Source organism: Harpia harpyja, chromosome 11, assembly GCF_026419915.1.
Source record: "Harpia harpyja isolate bHarHar1 chromosome 11, bHarHar1 primary haplotype, whole genome shotgun sequence".
Taxonomy (NCBI): domain Eukaryota; kingdom Metazoa; phylum Chordata; class Aves; order Accipitriformes; family Accipitridae; genus Harpia; species Harpia harpyja.
This window is the reverse complement of record NC_068950.1, coordinates 33,208,948-33,225,790: the sequence shown is the minus strand read 5'-3', so window position 1 is coordinate 33,225,790 and position 16,843 is coordinate 33,208,948. Positions and strand designations below refer to the sequence as shown.

Sequence of the window (16,843 nt, the reverse complement as noted above, 5' to 3'; positions counted from 1 at the left end):
AGGGCTCAGTGCCCTTGTATGTGTGAAGCCTTAAAATGGGATCTGGCTGCTGCACTGTGTAGTGTTCTCCCAGTTGTTGCTGCTTCTCTGTGGGCAAGAACTGGCAGGAGAACTTGTTGCTCACCATTTCAGCAGGAACCAGAACATTAGTTCAGTGCTTAGAAGTCACTGCTTCAGAAGCTGTAGGTGACAGTACAGCTGAGATGGAGCTTTTCCTGTCTACCTGCCTCCTCCCTGCCCCCCAGCTGGCTCTTGGTGAAGACAGGACTGTCTTTGGTTTTGCCCAAAATAGTAATGATAGTTTAAACTCCTTATGCTTCTCACTTTAAAACAGGCCGTTCCCTTTGTGTGCTCTGCTTTCCCTTCCTCCAATTGTTCCTGTTAGCTGTGATCTTTCTGTGGGCTGGCCATGGTGCTTGGTAATTTATATGCTGTCATGGTCAGCCTGGGCTGCTGCTCTGAGCTGAAATCACACCTTATATGGCAGTGTTTCCTGGGTGTGCTGGATCAGTGCCCAGCTCCTTCCTTGCTCTGGGGCAGTAGGACCAGTATGGGGCCAAATGAAGATACTGCAATACTATCACCTTCTAGTAATACTTGGAGGACTTTCAAGGGGTGGGTAATGCACAGCTTCTGGGGGTTGGTATGTGCTAAGGAGAAAGTCAAGACAGGCTCTACTACTACATAGGAGTGAAGAAAATACACCCGCTTTCAGGCATATAAAGCCTTCCTTCCATGGTCAGGAACCAGTGGAAGCCTTAATCTGCTTAAGGCAAGCCTGTGCTAACTCCCAGCATCAAACTACAGTGGTGAGGGGCAGGGCTTCTACCACAGCAGCACAGCTCTGGGAAAAAGCCCAACCTTGCATATGGGTTCCTGCCCCTGTCCCCATTTGATCCAGCTGCTGCCCTAGGGTTTGCTTCTGAAGAGGAGGGAAGAGCTGCCTCTTCCTCCCTCAGACTTCCCCTGCTCTTCCCCAGGTGGCCGGATGGGGATGCACCAACAGCCCTGCTGGGAAGGTGCTGGGCTCAGCTGCTGCAAGCTGGTTTTTGAGTCTGTGCCTGCCCTGTCAGCAACAGGTGTGGGGCTGCTCTGGTGGGTGTGGGGGGCACACTGCCTGGCCTCAGTGCACCATGAGTTGGTGCCAACACTGCCCACCTTTGAAGGCTGCAGCTGGCTTAAAGCTTAGGCAGAGGAGAAGCCTGGTGCCAGGTACAGCATGGTACTGTGCTGAGAGGAAGGTGAAAACAGTTAATAATAATCCACCCTCAGATAATCACAGGCTGATGGGAGGCACAGGCTTTGTCAAGCTGCTTTGCACAGGCCAAGGTGCTAATCAGCTGTGCAGCCCCTGGGCTCTGCTGGTGCAGTTGAAGGACAGGCATGGTGGGTCTGGTGCAGCCTCACAACCTCAGACAGCATGGCTCCAATATGCAGAGCAGCATGGCTGCTGTGGCTGTGCTGGCTCTTGCTTAGGTAAAGGCTCAAATATGCTCCCTGCAACTTGCACCAGCATAACTGAGCCTGGGAAAAAAAATGCATTTTTCCAAGTGCTGGGAAGTCAAGCTCTACCAAATGTCAGCTGAGCCTTGCTGCCTGCATTCCTGTGTGCAACCTCAAGCTTAGGACCAGGAGGGAGATCAGGGCTGCTGGAAGAACATATGACTAAGAGCTGGGCACTGGGGTTATGGTGCTTTGGGAGTGTCTTGCATGATGTCTAAGCTGGCTGTAGCAATGTAAACTAACCTTTTGTTCATGCCATTGCCAACCCCTTTCTGGCCTTTGGGGTGATTACAGCTGTTGCTGTATGTTTCCAGCCCCCACTTTTTTTCCAATAGCATTTGGCTCTTAAATTCAGTACTAAACTCAGTGCAAAAGTAGCTATTCTACTCCAGCACTGTAAGACCAGGCAGCATTGGCTGCAGCACAGAGGCTGCATGTAGCAGAACAAGACTTAACTGATGTGTGCAGGCACCACTACAGCTCAGACTGCCAAGAACAAGGCTCTGGCACAGGTTATCACTGCAGGTAGGTGCCTGCAGTGGCACAGTAAGGACACAGCATAAACTGTGCTTTCAGTTGAGCCTTGCTCTTCCCCACCACAGCTGGCACCAAAGCAGGCAGCAGCTGGGCAGAGGGCCCTGCCTTAGGCAGGGGCCAGTTCAGAGCTGGTTCACTACTCTGTGGAAGCTGAAGCAAGTCAGGGGTTCTTCCTTCTAGCCCTATCACAGGGCTGGAGCCCCAGGAGGTGTCAGTTTTGACACACTCCAGTCAGGGATGGAGGGCTATTAAGTCACCCATGCTACAGCTTCCACCTGTGGTGAGGCAGGTGACACACCTGCATTGCCTTAGCTGGGACAGATATACAAGTACAGCCATTGTACAGCATCCTCCTTCTCCCAGGACTTCAGGGCTGTGCTAGGCTCAGGCTGCCTGCCGACTGGCCCTAAAGAATAAGAGCTCCACCACTTGCCCAGATCTCAAACCTTAGGGAGGAGGGGCTTGGGTCTGTGAGCCATGGCCTTTTCTTCCAGACTCCATAAAGAAAAAAAGTCAAGTTAAAGCAGTTTATTAACATTTAAAATACTGTACAGTGCGTAAGCAAGCCAAAATTTCCCCCTCCCCACAACAACCCTGTGAACTCATCGGATGCCCTGGTGAATGATGCTGCTTTTGGCACTGTTTGCCTTCTCTCTTTCCTTCTTCTTTATGGGGTCCATTTCAAAACAGCGCCAGAGCCGCAGTGTTTCATCAGCAGCTGCAGAGGCCACTATTGCACCATCAGGGCTCATAGTAAGGTTCAAGACTCTGGCAGTGTGACCTGAGGAGGAGGTGTGCAGTCAGGGCTGGTCACATGCCCTGGTCCCTCTGGGTCTACCACAATGGTCACATTTACTCCTGTATGCCCCATGAGCCACACCAGCTTGCACAGCTGTCCCCACACCCCACTGCAGCAGCTTGAATTCACACCCTAGGCATGCATTTGGAGCAACAGTGTTTCTTCAGCCAGCCCACAGGAGTGCCTCCCTCTAGCAGCATGCCCCCTGGACACCACTCTGCATCAGTGATGCTCCAGGCTAGACCACCAGTCTGCTCAAACCAAGGATTACATCTGCCTTCAGCCTCTAGCAGCCCTCCCTTCCCCAGGCAAAGGGCCCAGCCTACCTCGCAGCTCAGTGACCTTGGCCATCGTTGGATACTTCCATATAACCAGTTGATTCTGTGCAAAGCCATGGCCTGAAATGAACTCCTTGTAGTTTGTTGACCACAGGATAGAACAGACCTGGGAAGAGGCAGTAATGCAGGTAAGACAAGTTGCTTGTGCTGATGCTCACCACTCAGAGATGAGCATGGTCCCCTGCTTTCCCATGCCTCTGGGCCTCAGGAGCCAGCAGCTCTGTATAGGTGTCCAGCCAGAAGGTGTTTATCTTCAAACTGATGTTCATGTCTTACCTGGGAATGGGCATCAACAGCAGTGAGGCAGGTGCCAGAACACACATTCCACATGCGGATATGTCTGTCACTAGTCCCACCTCCAGTGGCTAGAACATTTGACTGCCATGGACACCATGCCACAGCCTGAGAGAAAGGGGTTAATTCTAAGACATGCAAGAAGCAACCTGTGCACAGCCAGTGCTGCATGTCTGCCTTGCACACAGACATGTGCCCACAGCAGCCCTGCACTCACCTTGACAGCACCCTGGTGCTGAGTGAAGGTCTGTACAGGAGCAAAGTCTCCGCTGTCCCCCTGGGTGCATGGCCAGATGTTCACCAGGTTGTCATTGCCACCACTGGCCAGGTAGCGGCCATCTAGAGACCACTTGAGTCCACACACCTCCTGCGTGTGGCCAGCAAGTGTGGCCACATGATGCTCAGCCACTCTGACATCATGGTGGTGGATGTGGCCAGCCCGTGCCCCGCTGCAGAGAGAAGGCTTGCAGGGTCAGGATGGCACATATTTTCACCAAAATCCATTTTTGTGCTGTTGCAAGGCTGCTGTACCTGCCACTGGGTTTCAACCCATGTTACCAGCATCTCTGGCCTGTTGGTGTGAGCGAAGCAGCCACAGAAGCTCTTCACAATTTCAGCAAAGGGCAAGAGAGAAGAGAGGCCTTCTCCCCACAGTCTCAGCAGAACTGGCTGAGTAAGAATCCCAAGCCAGGACAGAAACTCCCCTCTACCATTCCTAACCTGCACTGCTCACACATCTAGGGTAGGAATCTGCAACAGCTGTAGACTGCCCTTCACCCACTCCCACCCACTGCTTTACCTGGAGAGGATGTAGCTGTTCCAGCTGAGGGACCCCACACGGGAAGAATGGCTGATCATATTTCGGAGACGTTTCTGGTGCTGTATGTCCCATAGCTAGAGAGGCAGAGCAATAAGTTCTCCAGAGGATGAGGAAACCCAGCCCTGTTGCTTTGCCCTAGGAACCTCACTGCACAGGCTTTGTCATTCAACCTTGTCAGTATGGGAGCAGAGATCAACTTGTATCTCATGCCTACAGAACAGAAGGTAACTCCAGGCATCAGAAAACTCCAATGCCAAACTCCACCTTGCATGCTGCAGCTGGTCACTGGCTGTGGACATTTCCACACCACACCAGTCAAGACAAGTCAGGGTGCAGTGCATCCTTCTTGTGCTAGCCAAGTCTTTGTCCCAAGACCCTCCAGCAATCCCTGGACAACACCTCTAGTTTTACTCCTGCACTCACCTGGACCTCAGCATTACTTGTGCCAACAGCAAGGTAGTTTCCTTCTTTAATCCATGACACAGAGGAAACATAATCATCTGGATGCTCCATCTGCAGCAGCTGGATAATCTCCCCAGAGGTGTGATTCCACAGATAGACAGAGTTGTCCAGAGCCACTGCCAGGAAATTCTGAATGCTCCAGTCAATGAGATTCAGATCTACAATTTGGAAGAGCAATGCAGGTCACGCTGCGCTTACCTGGGGAGCCCTGCCCTTCACCAATGCTGATGGCAGATCTTCCACTTGCACCAGGTATGTGCACACACACATACACACAGAGATAAGGGGCAGCCTTCTGGGTGTCACCATGCCCAGCTGGTGGGGTCAGGTAGCCTTAATCCCAGTCACATACATAGCACTGTTCCTCTAAGGCCACACAGGGACACTCCAGAATTGGGCCATGCCAGCCTGGGTGCTTAAGATACTGAAAGAGCCCAGTTACACTGTCCTAGGAACTGCACTCCAGTGCAGAATGATCTCAATGCCCAGCACCCAACATTGCAGCCTACTTACAATAGTCATTGCGGATCTCCGGTGCATCCAGGATCCGGTCTGGCATTGAGGGAATGTATCTGCCATTCTTCCTGCTGGATCCAGGTGTCGTTTTCTGACTGTAGAGCACTTTCAGGTTATTCTGATAGCCTGTGTGCAGAGGAACAGATTTGTTAACCTGAGTTACTGTTTCATCCCAGCTGAGCACTGCTCACCCAAACAGAAATCCCTTCCAGGGAAAATGAAGTCCTCAGAGAAGATATACACTCAGAAGAGTGCAGTGTGCTAACATCACTGGCAGTATGAACTGCTGAACCAGGCTGAGCTCTGATTCGCTAATTCACAGGAACAAGTTTAACTGACAAGCACTTGATTTTCTGTATGCCATTATGTTTAGTGACCGTTAAGCTACAAGTGCACAGGAGAGAGTTTGAAGCTTTTGCAGACCTCAGGAAGGTTAGCCACCTGCAGTACAAGTAAGCAACTGGCAGTCATTTCAACTTCTGTAATTAAATTCACTGTAGCTGTTACACAGCCCCTCAACCTCAGGAACCCTAAGGAGGGAGACTCCAGTGTGCATAGGAGCTCTGAGAAGCCAGTTGACCTCTCCTGTGTCTGCACGCAGGGCCTCTGTGTTGCTGTTCCCCTGCCCAGATCTCTCCAGCTAAGTCAACTTACACAGACCCTGTATCATACCTTCCGGAGCATTCTGTGGCTTTCCGCTGAGGCGGAGGATCTTTGCCTCTTCTATATCAAAGCCATTCAGATTCACTGCCCAGGCTTTCTGTTGCTCCTACAGAGAGAAACTACCCTCAGTGAAATGCATTTGAAACAAAGCCCATGCTGCACTTAAAACTGCAGCTGGCAGAGCATGTACCTAAGCCCCCTTCTCCTAGAATCAGGAGGTGTACAGCTGTGTGTGGGAGTCAGCTACAGACAGGCAGGTCAAAGTAGTTTTTCTTCAGACATTGGCACACTGTCCTGCTCACGTTTTCATACAGAAGAGTGGCAAGTTCAGTGTCTCATTGCCAGTGGGGGAAAGCCACAGCTACAAGGGACCAAATGCTTCATAAACAGATTTCAGAACACAGTGTACACATTCCAGAATAGCTCCCCATGTAGACATTGTCCTAGAATAGCTACCACCAGCAGTTTCACTGTGCACAGGCTCACAGCTTTGCATCTCTGTGGCCTGCTATATTTTAAAGCCTCACTAGCCCAAAGTTGAATTTTGCTATCAGAAGCAGCACAGGCTAGAGTGAGTGGAAGCAGAGGTGTAGGGCTCTGCTCTTCCCTGTGCCTAGGGAAACAACCCCACAGAGCAGCTATGCTCAGGTTCCTGTGGAGCAGCTGTGTACCTGTTCCAACTGCAGGCTCTACAGCTTCCACAACATCCCAGGCTCCTGAAGCCCAGAGCTGGAAGCAGTGATGGCTGGGGCTGTCAGCCCCATGTGCCCACTTGATAGAACTAACAGTTTGCTTCTCTGTAAAAAGGCCAAGAAGGTTTAGGTGTTTCGTAGTGATCACTGTAGTAATTGTAACTTAGCAACACGCTCACCTTTTTGGTAGGGGACTCCTCAGCAGGGTCATTCTCTTTGGTTAGGAGGAAGTTGGCCATCTCCATCTGCATAGTGCTGCGGTTGGGAATGTAGCGATCCCCCCCAGCCTTTGTTGGGGTGCTCTGAATTTTGGATCCAGGTTTACCTGCATTCACATGCATAAATATTGCCTTACAGTTATCGAACAGCTTATATTAGAGCTTTTAATAGACAGCAAATCCAGCACTCCCAGATCACACCTACCGGACAAGTTCCAGACAAACACGACTTGGAGAGCTCACGCCATCCAGTCACAACTAACTTGTATTTTTATACCCCCCTGTTTAATTGTACTAAGCTCTGGTTAGGGACAGCCAGGAGACAACTCCTTGGGTCTAATGCAACAACACCAGAGTTCACAGATAAGGAGAGGATGCAAAAATACCGTTAGAGCACATAAAGCTGTCAGCAGACAGTCCTACCCACGCTTGTCCCAACACACAGCTGTGCCAGCAAGGCTCAGTTCACCCAGCCCCAGTGCACAGAGCTCTGCCCACCTCATGCCAGGGAGGAGAAGGTGGGTGACTCCCAGGAGACAGACAGTGTAGCCCACCTCCTCCTGCCTGACCAGCAAGCCGGCTAGGGCAGCCTGGCATGGAGGCCAGAGCCCCACGGCTACAGGCAAGCAGCCCGGGCGACGCTCCCCCACCCAGCCTACGCCGCAGGTCGCCGCCGCTCACCGGGTGTCCTGGACGGCGTCTTGCTGGAGCTGTGGGAGCGATTGGCCGGCTTCATGGGCGACAAGCCGGCGGCGGGGCTGGGCCCGGGCACGCCGCTGTCCTTGGCCTTGCGCTGCCACCGCGCGGGCGGCGCATTCGGGATCGGCGTGTCCAGCTTCAGCAGCCCGTGCAGGTCCGCCTCGAACACGAACTGCGCCATGGCCCTGCGGGCGGGCGGTGTCAGCGGGGACCCGCGCAGGGACGCCGGCCGAGCGGCAGCCCTGTTCCGCCGGGTCCCCCCTCCGGCTGCACCTCAGGGCCCTCTCCACCGCAGGAGAACCCCCCCGGCTGCACCTCAGGGCCCTCTCCACCGCAGGAGAACCCCCCCGGCTGCACCTCAGGGCCCTCTCCACCGCAGGAGAACCCCCCCGGCTGCACCTCAGGGCCCTCTCCACCGCAGGAGAACCCCCCCGGCTGCACCTCAGGGCCCTCTCCACCGCAGGAGAACCCCCCCGGCTGCACCTCAGGGCCCTCTCCACCGCAGGAGAACCCCCCCGGCTGCACCTCAGGGCCCTCTCCACCGCAGGAGAACCCCCCCGGCTGCACCTCAGGGCCCTCTCCACCGCAGGAGAACCCCCCCGGCTGCACCTCAGGGCCCTCTCCACCGCAGGAGAACCCCCCCGGCTGCACCTCAGGGCCCTCTCCACCGCAGGAGAACCCCCCCGGCTGCACCTCAGGGCCCTCTCCACCGCAGGAGAACCCCCCCGGCTGCACCTCAGGGCCCTCTCCACCGCAGGAGAACCCCCCCGGCTGCACCTCAGGGCCCTCTCCACCGCAGGAGAACCCCCCCGGCTGCACCTCAGGGCCCTCTCCACCGCAGGAGAACCCCCCCGGCTGCACCTCAGGGCCCTCTCCACCGCAGGAGAACCCCCCCGGCTGCACCTCAGGGCCCTCTCCACCGCAGGAGAACCCCCCCGGCTGCACCTCAGGGCCCTCTCCACCGCAGGAGAACCCCCCCGGCTGCACCTCAGGGCCCTCTCCACCGCAGGAGAACCCCCCCGGCTGCACCTCAGGGCCCTCTCCACCGCAGGAGAACCCCCCCGGCTGCACCTCAGGGCCCTCTCCACCGCAGGAGAACCCCCCCGGCTGCACCTCAGGGCCCTCTCCACCGCAGGAGAACCCCCCCGGCTGCACCTCAGGGCCCTCTCCACCGCAGGAGAACCCCCCCGGCTGCACCTCAGGGCCCTCTCCACCGCAGGAGAACCCCCCCGGCTGCACCTCAGGGCCCTCTCCACCGCAGGAGAACCCCCCCGGCTGCACCTCAGGGCCCTCTCCACCGCAGGAGAACCCCCCCGGCTGCACCTCAGGGCCCTCTCCACCGCAGGAGAACCCCCCCGGCTGCACCTCAGGGCCCTCTCCACCGCAGGAGAACCCCCCCGGCTGCACCTCAGGGCCCTCTCCACCGCAGGAGAACCCCCCCGGCTGCACCTCAGGGCCCTCTCCACCGCAGGAGAACCCCCCCGGCTGCACCTCAGGGCCCTCTCCACCGCAGGAGAACCCCCCCGGCTGCACCTCAGGGCCCTCTCCACCGCAGGAGAACCCCCCCGGCTGCACCTCAGGGCCCTCTCCACCGCAGGAGAACCCCCCCGGCTGCACCTCAGGGCCCTCTCCACCGCAGGAGAACCCCCCCGGCTGCACCTCAGGGCCCTCTCCACCGCAGGAGAAACCCCCCGGCTGCACCTCAGGGCCCTCTCCACCGCAGGAGAACCCCCCCGGCTGCACCTCAGGGCCCTCTCCACCGCAGGAGAACCCCCCCGGCTGCACCTCAGGGCCCTCTCCACCGCAGGAGAACCCCCCCGGCTGCACCTCAGGGCCCTCTCCACCGCAGGAGAACCCCCCCGGCTGCACCTCAGGGCCCTCTCCACCGCAGGAGAAACCCCCCCCCAGGCCGCTCCTCAGGGGCCACTTCACCACAGCCTAGTGCCCCCCGCCCCAAGGCCCCCCTCGCCAACGGGGTCTCTTTCATGGCCCACTTCGCGTCAGGGGGCGCGCCCCCCACCTCCCCGGCCACTCCTCGGGCTCCCCCCGCAGGGTGCCGGCCCTCCCCGCCCGCCACGGCCCTGCCGCCGGCCGCCCCTCACCACCGCTCCACAGTTGAAGCCCACATCGCTCTACGCCGCCGCAGCATTTAAACCCCGCGCGGCCGCTCTTCCCACTGGCTGCTTCAAACGTAACCGCCGCGCGCTGCCACGGCGACCAACGTCCGCCGCGCCGCGATTGGCCGGGCCGCGGGGCGGGGCGGGGCGGGGCTCTCCCCCCCCGGCTGCGGGTGGGTGGGTGACGGGAACCGGCACGCGGGAGCAGCGCCGCTCCGCGTCCCCGCGGGCCCAGGGACCCGGGTTCGGGGCCGGGTTCGGGTTCGGGGCGCCGCGAAGGAGAGAGGAGGCTGGGTGTTTGCTCGTCTCATTTATGCCGGGGCGGGGAGCGCGGCTCAGGGCGGCCCGCGCGGCTCCCAGCCGCTCATGAGCAGGTAGGACTGGTTGGCGATGTCGGTGCCGGGCAGGCGGCCGGCAGCGTGCTCCGGCGGAGGCGGCGGCGGCGCGCCCGGCTCCCCCCGCGGGCCGGGCAGCACCTCCAGCAGGCAGGGCAGGACGGCCTCCTCCGGCGGCTGCTTGTAGAAGGTGTTGGCCTGGGGGCACACAGAGGGGGCACGGTGGGGGCCGCCCTTCGAGCTGCCCCCGGGGGGGCTCAGCCGCGGCGGGCCTTGCCCCGGCCCCCTCACCTGGCCGTGCTTGCTGCTCTCGTGGAGGAAGCTGCCCAGCGTGCGGTGCAGGTCGGGGACAGGGGGCCACAGCTTCTGCTTCACGTTGCTGGGTGCGGGGAAGGGGGTGTCGAAGGCAAACCCCAGTCCCGGGGTGCCCTGACGCCCCCGGGGCAGGGTGCCCAGGCCTGGTGCTGGACCCCCCCTCGCCTGCCCCAGGCACAGCCCTTACCTGTAGAGGGAAGGGAAGGTGCACCGCAGCCCCAGGAGCACTCCTGTGAAGAGCAGCGGCACCACCGTAACACTCGGGATGATCCAGCCTGCGTTGGAGGAGGAACGCTGGGTCTGTAGCCCTGCCCTGAGCCCCCACCACTGAGCCCTCCGCGGCCCTGTCGCTCAGTGCTCCCCATCCCATTTCCAGCACTCTCGGTCTCCTGCCCTCGGCCATGTGGCTCCTCTGGCTGCAGCCTCCACTCCTGCCCTGTCCCTTACCCGCACTGGCCATGGCGTCGACCACGACAGGTTTGGACCAGGCGCTCCAGCTGCCCTGGTACCATGGCCCGCTGGGCTGGGCCCGCACCTGGGCATGGTAGCGGGCGCCTGGCCGTAGGTCCAGGACTTCTTTCCTGGCTGCCCGCGGGACCTGTAGGACCTGCGGGGCAGAGCCGAGCTGAGCTGGAGACGATGGCTGCTGCGTGGTGGCCAAGCAGTGGCGTGCGGGTCCGTCCTGCCTGACCCCATGCGGGCCATGTGCCGGCAGCGGAGGTGTGCAGGGCTGCTTGGAGGAGCCCTGGCTGTGCCTTACCTTCCAGTCATGGCTCTTCTCCACGGCATAGCGGACCTGGTAGTCCAGCTGCTCTGCCAGCACCTCCAGGGGCGGCAGCCACTGCAGGCTCAGCTGGCCCTGTGACACCGTTGCCTGCACAAGCTGCGGGGCATCTGTGAGCACTGTTGGCGACGGGGACGTGTTGCATGGAATGGGACATAGGACGCTGCGTCACCCGCCAGGCAGGCATGGGCAAGGGCAGGGGCCACGGTGGCGCTGGGACTCACCGGCCTGGTGCAGCCAGAAGGGCTCCTTAAAGTAGCTGAGCGTGGGCAGCGCGTGGGGCCGGGTGACATTCACCAGGACAGAGATAGCGCTGCCAGCCCTGGGCTGGAAGGTGCAGGCGTGGGTGCCTTGCACCCCCACGCTCACCTCCTCGCACTGCTGCCATGCGTCTTCCCTGCGTGAGGAGCGGGGAACCAGTCAGCCCCAATGTGGCCGCCCTGCTCCCCTTGCCTGCTGCCAGCCCTGCTCTGGGGCCACCCTGTCCCCGCAGCCAGCGCTGCCTCACTCCTCCTGCACTTGCCCGGGAAAGCCAACGCTGCCTGTAGTTGGAGGTGCAGTGTGGCCCGGAGTGGTGGTGGGGAGGTGTGAGGTCGATGGTGGTAGGGCAGGGCAGGGCAGGGCACAGGGTGGGATGTGGGACACTGAGCAGAGCCCACGGTCCCTGGGATATGCCGCCTCTCTGCCTGAGCGCCGCATCCCTGCCATGCCCCTTACCTTGTGCTGGCCCTGCTTGGAGGCGGACGGTAGAAGAGCTGGTGGGAGCCGTGGGGCTCTGCAGGGTCCCAGCTCCACTCACAGCGCACGTGCTGCAGGTCAGGGGTGCTGCAGCTCAGCCCGATGTCTCCTGGGCAGGCAAGAGCCAGGGCAGGGAGGGAGCTGCTTCGTCTTGGCCCCCCAAAACCTGGGTGCTGCACCTCACCTACCCCAGGACCCCCACCCCTCGCAGCCCCAGGTGTGGGTGCCTGCCAGCACCCCGGCGGTGGGGATGGCCGCTCACCAGAGGAGCGGGGTGTCTCTGCAGCCACTGCCCGTGACCAGGGCCCCCAGACGCCATCCATGGAGGTGCCGTCAGGCTTGCTGCGTACCTGGATGTGGTACCTCACCCCTGGCCGCAGGTCCCGGAGGACCACCCAGGTGTTGGCCTGGACCAGTCTCTGCAGGAGATGGGCCAGGCTGGGGAGCAGCTGTGGCCCCCAAATCCCCCTGCCCATCCCTGGCCCCTCTATGTACCTGCCCCGCTCCCAGGGAGGCTGTGGCTTCCCCAGCCGTGGGTGCATGGGTGCTGATGGCTGGCTGGATGGAGGGGTCCCCAGGGTGCTGCCCACCGGGGTCCAACACGGTGCTGCAGGGCATCTCTGTGGAGCTGGCAGGGCAGCACTGCACCTCGTAGAGGAAGAAGTTCAGGTAGTCGGCAAGTGGTGGCTGCCATGACACGCAGAGCTGCCCTGCAGCCCCAGCCCAGCGGGCCGTGATGTTTGCCGGGGGGGCGATGAGACCTGCGGGGAATGTGCCGGGGCATTTGCCCTCCTGCGGCAGCCCCCATCTGGGCACCCCCTGGTCCTGCTGCGAGACACCCAGCGGTCCCCCAGGACTGCATCCATGCCTGGTGTGCAGGGTGCTGCCAGCCCCCACAGCAAGCAGAAGGACAGGGGACCCAGGTCTGGGGACTGTCCTGGTGTTACAGGGGTATTGCCCAGTGGGAGGGACTCACCCACTGCATCCACAGTGAGCTCCCGCCAGTACTTGGTCTGGTTGGTGATGGCATCCAGGACGCAGAGGTGGAGCTGGATGAAGAGCCGCACGTCCTGGCTGGGGAAGACGCAGACATGCCGCGTCCCACCAGCCCCACGGCGCCATGTGGACACTGCGCACGCCGTGGGCGCATCCCTGAGGAATGGAGAGTGGGGTCCTGCAGCACCCCATGCCTCCTGCCCAGGGCCAGGCTGGAGGAGAGGGGACCTGGGGCATGGCACTGAGACTTTGGTGTCACCAGCTCCTTCCTTGTGCCCCCATCTGCTGCAGGGCACCATCCCTGTGGGACTGAGGGACAGCCAAGGTCCCAGCCCTGCCGCAGGGTGTGTGGTGGCTGCTGTGTAGCTCCCATGGGCTCTCCACTATCTCCTTGCAGCTGGGAGCCACAGCAATGGTATGGAGAGCTGCAGCACCCCGACTCTGCTGCTCTCTGTGCGGGCAAGGGGGATGTTGGGCTGTCCCCACCACCTCCTACCTGCTGTACCAGTAGTAGAAGTGGCACATCCCGCTCGCCGCCTCCTCCTCCTCTTCATCCCAGAAGCAGGTGAGGTCCTCAAAGGAGCGGGAGAAGCAGAGGATGGCCTCGGGCACCCCCGCCAACAGCGCAGCGTCTGGGAGGAATGTGGGCATGAAGGAGCCCCTGGGCACAAACCCGTCCCCATCCCACCTGTGTACCCCCACCCCATGCCCACTGGCAGGCTCGCCCCTGAGGCCAGTCTGTGCAGGCACCTGGGGCAGCGTGGGCATGGCTGCGGACGTGGACGTGCCACAGGTGCCCTCCACCAGCTTGGCACGGTGGGGAGGGACACGGCACGCATGCTGGCTGCTGGCTCGCACCGGTGTCCTGGCTGGCAGCAGGGCTCCCTGCCGGCCAGCCCCACTGCTCCCCACCCTCCTCAGCACGCAGGGTCCTTTGGGACAAACAAACATCCCGAAATAGCCCTGCGGTCGGAGGGGGGCTCGGGGCCCAGCGATCGGCGGGAAGCACCCCTGCCCTGTTCACGCCGGAAGGTGCGCGGAAGCAAGATAAGGAGGAGCAGCGCCCCGGGGAGAGGGAAAGAGCCTTGGGGCTGGTGTGGGGGCGAGTGGTCCTGAAAAGGGGGGGATGCTGAAACCCCAGCCTGGGGAGTGGTTGGGGGGCTGTGGGTTTCTCTGCCCCACTTAGCAAGCTGCTCTCCCTGTTGATGCAGGGATGAACTGGAGCATCACGATCTGCAGGAGCTCCATCCCAAGCACCAGTAGCTTTGCTGGCACATGGGTGCCTGTTGCTGTTGTCAGGGAAAAGTGGACAGCCCCAAGATGCAGATGTGTCAAGCACAGGGGTGGCCTTGCTGCCCCCCAGCATTGCTCCAGCACTCCCTTCTCCCCCACTGCCTCTGCCCTGGGACTTACTCCAGCCCTCCTCCTCCTCCTCCTGGGATGTGCCTCCTTCCCCAGGGGCTGCCCCTAGCTGCAGGACCCCACAACAAGCCATCTGCCAGTGCCTGGCCCTGCTCCATGTGCTGAGTGCATCCATTCTCTGCTACGCACCCACTGCACTGCCAGCTGAGCCCACCCTGGGCAGAGAATAAGTGACAGTCCCCAAATGTACTTGCCACCTTTTCAGTGTCCCTCTGCTCTCCCTGTCCCTTCCCTTGCCCTGAGCCCCCAGCCCTGTTCCTCCTTTCCCAGCCCTGTGTTGCCTTCCTCCCCCAGCCCACGTTCCCTCCCAAGAGACCACAACCCACCCAACCTGCTCTTCCCTTTTTGCACCTCATTCCTCCACCCCAGGCCTCATGCAGGTTCCATGACATCCCCAATTCCCAGTGACAGGGGATGGGGTTGCCAGGTCCCAGCAGCTTGGTAGCACAGGGACCCATGGCATCTGTGGGAGGCCACACTGGTCCTGTGGGCTATCAGAGCATCTTTGCTGGGTGCAGGCCATTTCCTAGGAAGAGCAGCCACACAGCTCTGCAGCCCACATCAGCCACGCTTGGGCAGCGCGCTTGCTCAAGCCAGCAGTGGGCTCAGAGCACAGCAATGTCACAGCAGCTGCAGGCAGAGGGAGGATGAGCCGGACCCCGACCTTCCTCCCACTGCCCCTACGGGGGTGACTCAAAATGTGCTCTGGAGCCGGCCGAGGCCAGAGACCTGGGGTGGGGCTGGAGAGGCGAGCAGGAGATCAACAGGATTTTGTTCAGTTAATGCTTTTTATGGTGTTCTAGAAAGTGTTAAAAGGACTAAGGAGGCGCTCAAAGAAAGCATACAGAAGCCTGAAACAGGAGAAAGCCGGGAAGCAGCTCTGCCAGGCACAGCAAGCCAGGCTGGGGCCAGCTACTGGCTGAGCTGAGGATGCTCAGCAGGGCAGTAAGATCACGGCAAGGCTGGTGCGGGAGCATTGGGATTAGCCTGGCAGTGCCACAGCGTTACCTGTGGTGCAGAGCCATGCTGTCAGACATTGGCTTGAATTTTGCTCAGACCCTCATTGTCATAACTCCAAGAACTTTGGATGAGCAGGGAGCCGCTCTGTTACCTGTGCGGGACTGGGAGCCCCAGGCTGCCATCCCAAAGGGTGCCTGGGGTCTGCCAGGTCCTGCCTGCAGAGAGCAGGGACGTCCCTTTGCTCTGGGCACCCCAGGGTGTCCCATGGGTGAGAAGGGCGCTCCATCGCCCACCCTGAACACTCCCTGCACACCCTCCTGGGATGCCCCCTCCCCAACCCTGCAGATTTTAGCTGCCGTGGGGTGCTCGCTGCCCGCGCCCAGCATGCCAACTCCTCTCTGGCCCATCCTTTGGGGGAGAAAATGGCCCCAAGGACCTACCTTGGGATGTCACTGGGTCAGGAGCTGCTGGAGGGCTACGGAGGCTGAGCAGGACAGCAGGGAGCAGCCAGAGCAGCCAGCCCTGATGCAGGCAGGCTGCCATCCTGCAACCCATGTGCTGGGGCCGTGGGTGCTGCGCTGGGCCCTTCCCAGCGCCCTGGGAGCTGCTGCGGCTCCTCCGGGCAATACCTTTATCTGGGAAGTGGTGGCTGTGCAGCTCAGGAAGCCTGGCTGGAGGCTCCCCCCGCCCCATTGCCGGCACTTCCCCATGCCCGAAACCACCGTGCCACAGCCCCTCCGCCGCCAGCCACAGCGCCAAGAGAGACTGCTCCTATCAGATAGGCGGCACGTCCTGCCCTTGCGGCTACCGGCATGCCGGGAGGCTGGGGTAGGAAGAAAAACAACCCCTGAGGAACCGCGGAGGCCCCTATGCTGGGCAGGGCAAGGCAGGGCAGGCTGTTGGGGGCTGCAGGCACGTGGGAGCATGGGACATGGGGCAGCTGCTCCGGCCTCATCCCGCCCTGTGCCGCCTGGCACCGGTGCGCACTGGGTCTGCTCTGCACGGCCCAGCGGTGCCATCCCCGTGGCTGTGCCAGGAGGAGAGCTGCAGGCACAGGGGGCATTGGCAGGGCCCACACAGATGCTAGAGTGCTGAGGCAGGAGCAGGGCCACCGTGGTGGGGTCCTGCAGGCATGCTCAGCCTCGTGCCAATCTACCACCGCTGCTTGGCGCAGGCAGCCAGGAGGGGTGTCCCAGCCCGCCGGGGCACAGCACCGCGGCACAGCCCGGGGAGAACCAGCCAGGGCATGAGGAGCCACTCGCACACACGTCCTCACCGTGCCAAGGGCGGGTGGGCTTCTCCTTGCCCTGCCGCCAGGGACAGCAGCGGGGGCATTGAGAGGAGACGGGAACAGCCAGCACCAATTTGTCACAGTCAATTTTTGTCAAATCAGTCCCACTTCCTTCTCCATCTGGCTACTGGGCTTTGCCGTCAGGGAGGCAAAAAGCAGAAAACCCTCAGTTTGAGCAGGGCTGATGATGCTGCCTCAGACGCCATTCCCAGCCGGCAGCGGAGGAGGTGCAGAGGCGGTGGCACACGTCAGGCTGCCCGCAAGGGCCAGTCCCGATCACTGTACACCTGAGTGATGGGGCAGAGAGGCTGCTTACTAACGGCTGCAGTTGACACCAAAGAGCA

General features: G+C 60.7%; 2 protein-coding genes across 6 annotated transcripts; both read right to left on the bottom strand.

The window, feature by feature from the left end:
- Window positions 1-2,555: 2,555 nt before the first annotated feature.
- Window positions 2,556-9,816, bottom strand: CDC20 (cell division cycle 20). The gene is made up of 11 exons (XM_052801800.1): window positions 9,644-9,816; window positions 7,524-7,726; window positions 6,804-6,949; window positions 5,942-6,038; window positions 5,267-5,395; window positions 4,715-4,911; window positions 4,271-4,365; window positions 3,689-3,920; window positions 3,454-3,579; window positions 3,166-3,283; window positions 2,556-2,821 (listed from the first exon to the last, which is right to left on the bottom strand). Exons 1-11 carry the CDS (start codon window positions 9,688-9,690, stop codon window positions 2,643-2,645), a joined length of 1,569 nt encoding a protein of 522 aa, XP_052657760.1. The 5' UTR covers window positions 9,691-9,816; the 3' UTR covers window positions 2,556-2,642.
- Window positions 9,817-9,908: 92 nt separating this feature from the next.
- MPL (MPL proto-oncogene, thrombopoietin receptor) lies at window positions 9,909-15,964 on the bottom strand. 5 transcript variants are annotated; one of them, XM_052801795.1, is made up of 13 exons: window positions 15,257-15,642; window positions 13,577-14,774; window positions 13,323-13,458; window positions 12,807-12,982; window positions 12,326-12,591; window positions 12,093-12,249; window positions 11,810-11,939; window positions 11,317-11,489; window positions 11,069-11,211; window positions 10,756-10,915; window positions 10,496-10,583; window positions 10,285-10,372; window positions 9,909-10,191 (listed from the first exon to the last, which is right to left on the bottom strand). In XM_052801795.1, the coding sequence occupies exons 2-13, from the start codon at window positions 14,361-14,363 to the stop codon at window positions 9,994-9,996; spliced, it is 2,502 nt and encodes an 833-aa protein (XP_052657755.1). In that variant the 5' UTR covers window positions 14,364-14,774; window positions 15,257-15,642; the 3' UTR covers window positions 9,909-9,993. The 5 variants fall into 5 exon arrangements, 4 of the variants coding, with proteins under 4 accessions (XP_052657755.1, XP_052657756.1, XP_052657758.1 ...); XM_052801796.1 differs by lacking the exons at window positions 13,577-14,774; window positions 15,257-15,642 and adding an exon at window positions 15,649-15,964 and having other exon boundaries at window positions 9,917-10,191; XM_052801798.1 differs by lacking the exons at window positions 9,909-10,191; window positions 10,285-10,372; window positions 10,496-10,583; window positions 11,317-11,489 and having other exon boundaries at window positions 10,827-10,915; window positions 13,577-15,642.
- Window positions 15,965-16,843: the final 879 nt, after the last annotated feature.

What these genes read in the sequence shown, in the direction of transcription:
- MPL (XM_052801795.1), bottom strand. Translation starts at nt 14,363, where the DNA reads ATGGATGCACTCAGCACATGGAGCAGGGCCAGGCACTGGCAGATGGCT. An exon ending in CCATGCCCACGCTGCCCCAG is followed by an intron (nt 13,459 to 13,576) that starts GTGCCTGCACAG and finishes CATTCCTCCCAG; the next exon opens with ACGCTGCGCTGTTGGCGGGG. An exon ending in CCTCCCTGGGAGCGGGGCAG is followed by an intron (nt 12,250 to 12,325) that starts GTACATAGAGGG and finishes CATCTCCTGCAG; the next exon opens with AGACTGGTCCAGGCCAACAC.
- CDC20 (XM_052801800.1), bottom strand. Translation starts at nt 9,690, where the DNA reads ATGCTGCGGCGGCGTAGAGCGATGTGGGCTTCAACTGTGGAGCGGTG. An exon ending in AACAGCTACATCCTCTCCAG is followed by an intron (nt 3,921 to 4,270) that starts GTAAAGCAGTGG and finishes TTCTCTCTGCAG; the next exon opens with CGGGGCACGGGCTGGCCACA. An exon ending in AGCACCAGGGTGCTGTCAAG is followed by an intron (nt 3,580 to 3,688) that starts GTGAGTGCAGGG and finishes CCTTTCTCTCAG; the next exon opens with GCTGTGGCATGGTGTCCATG.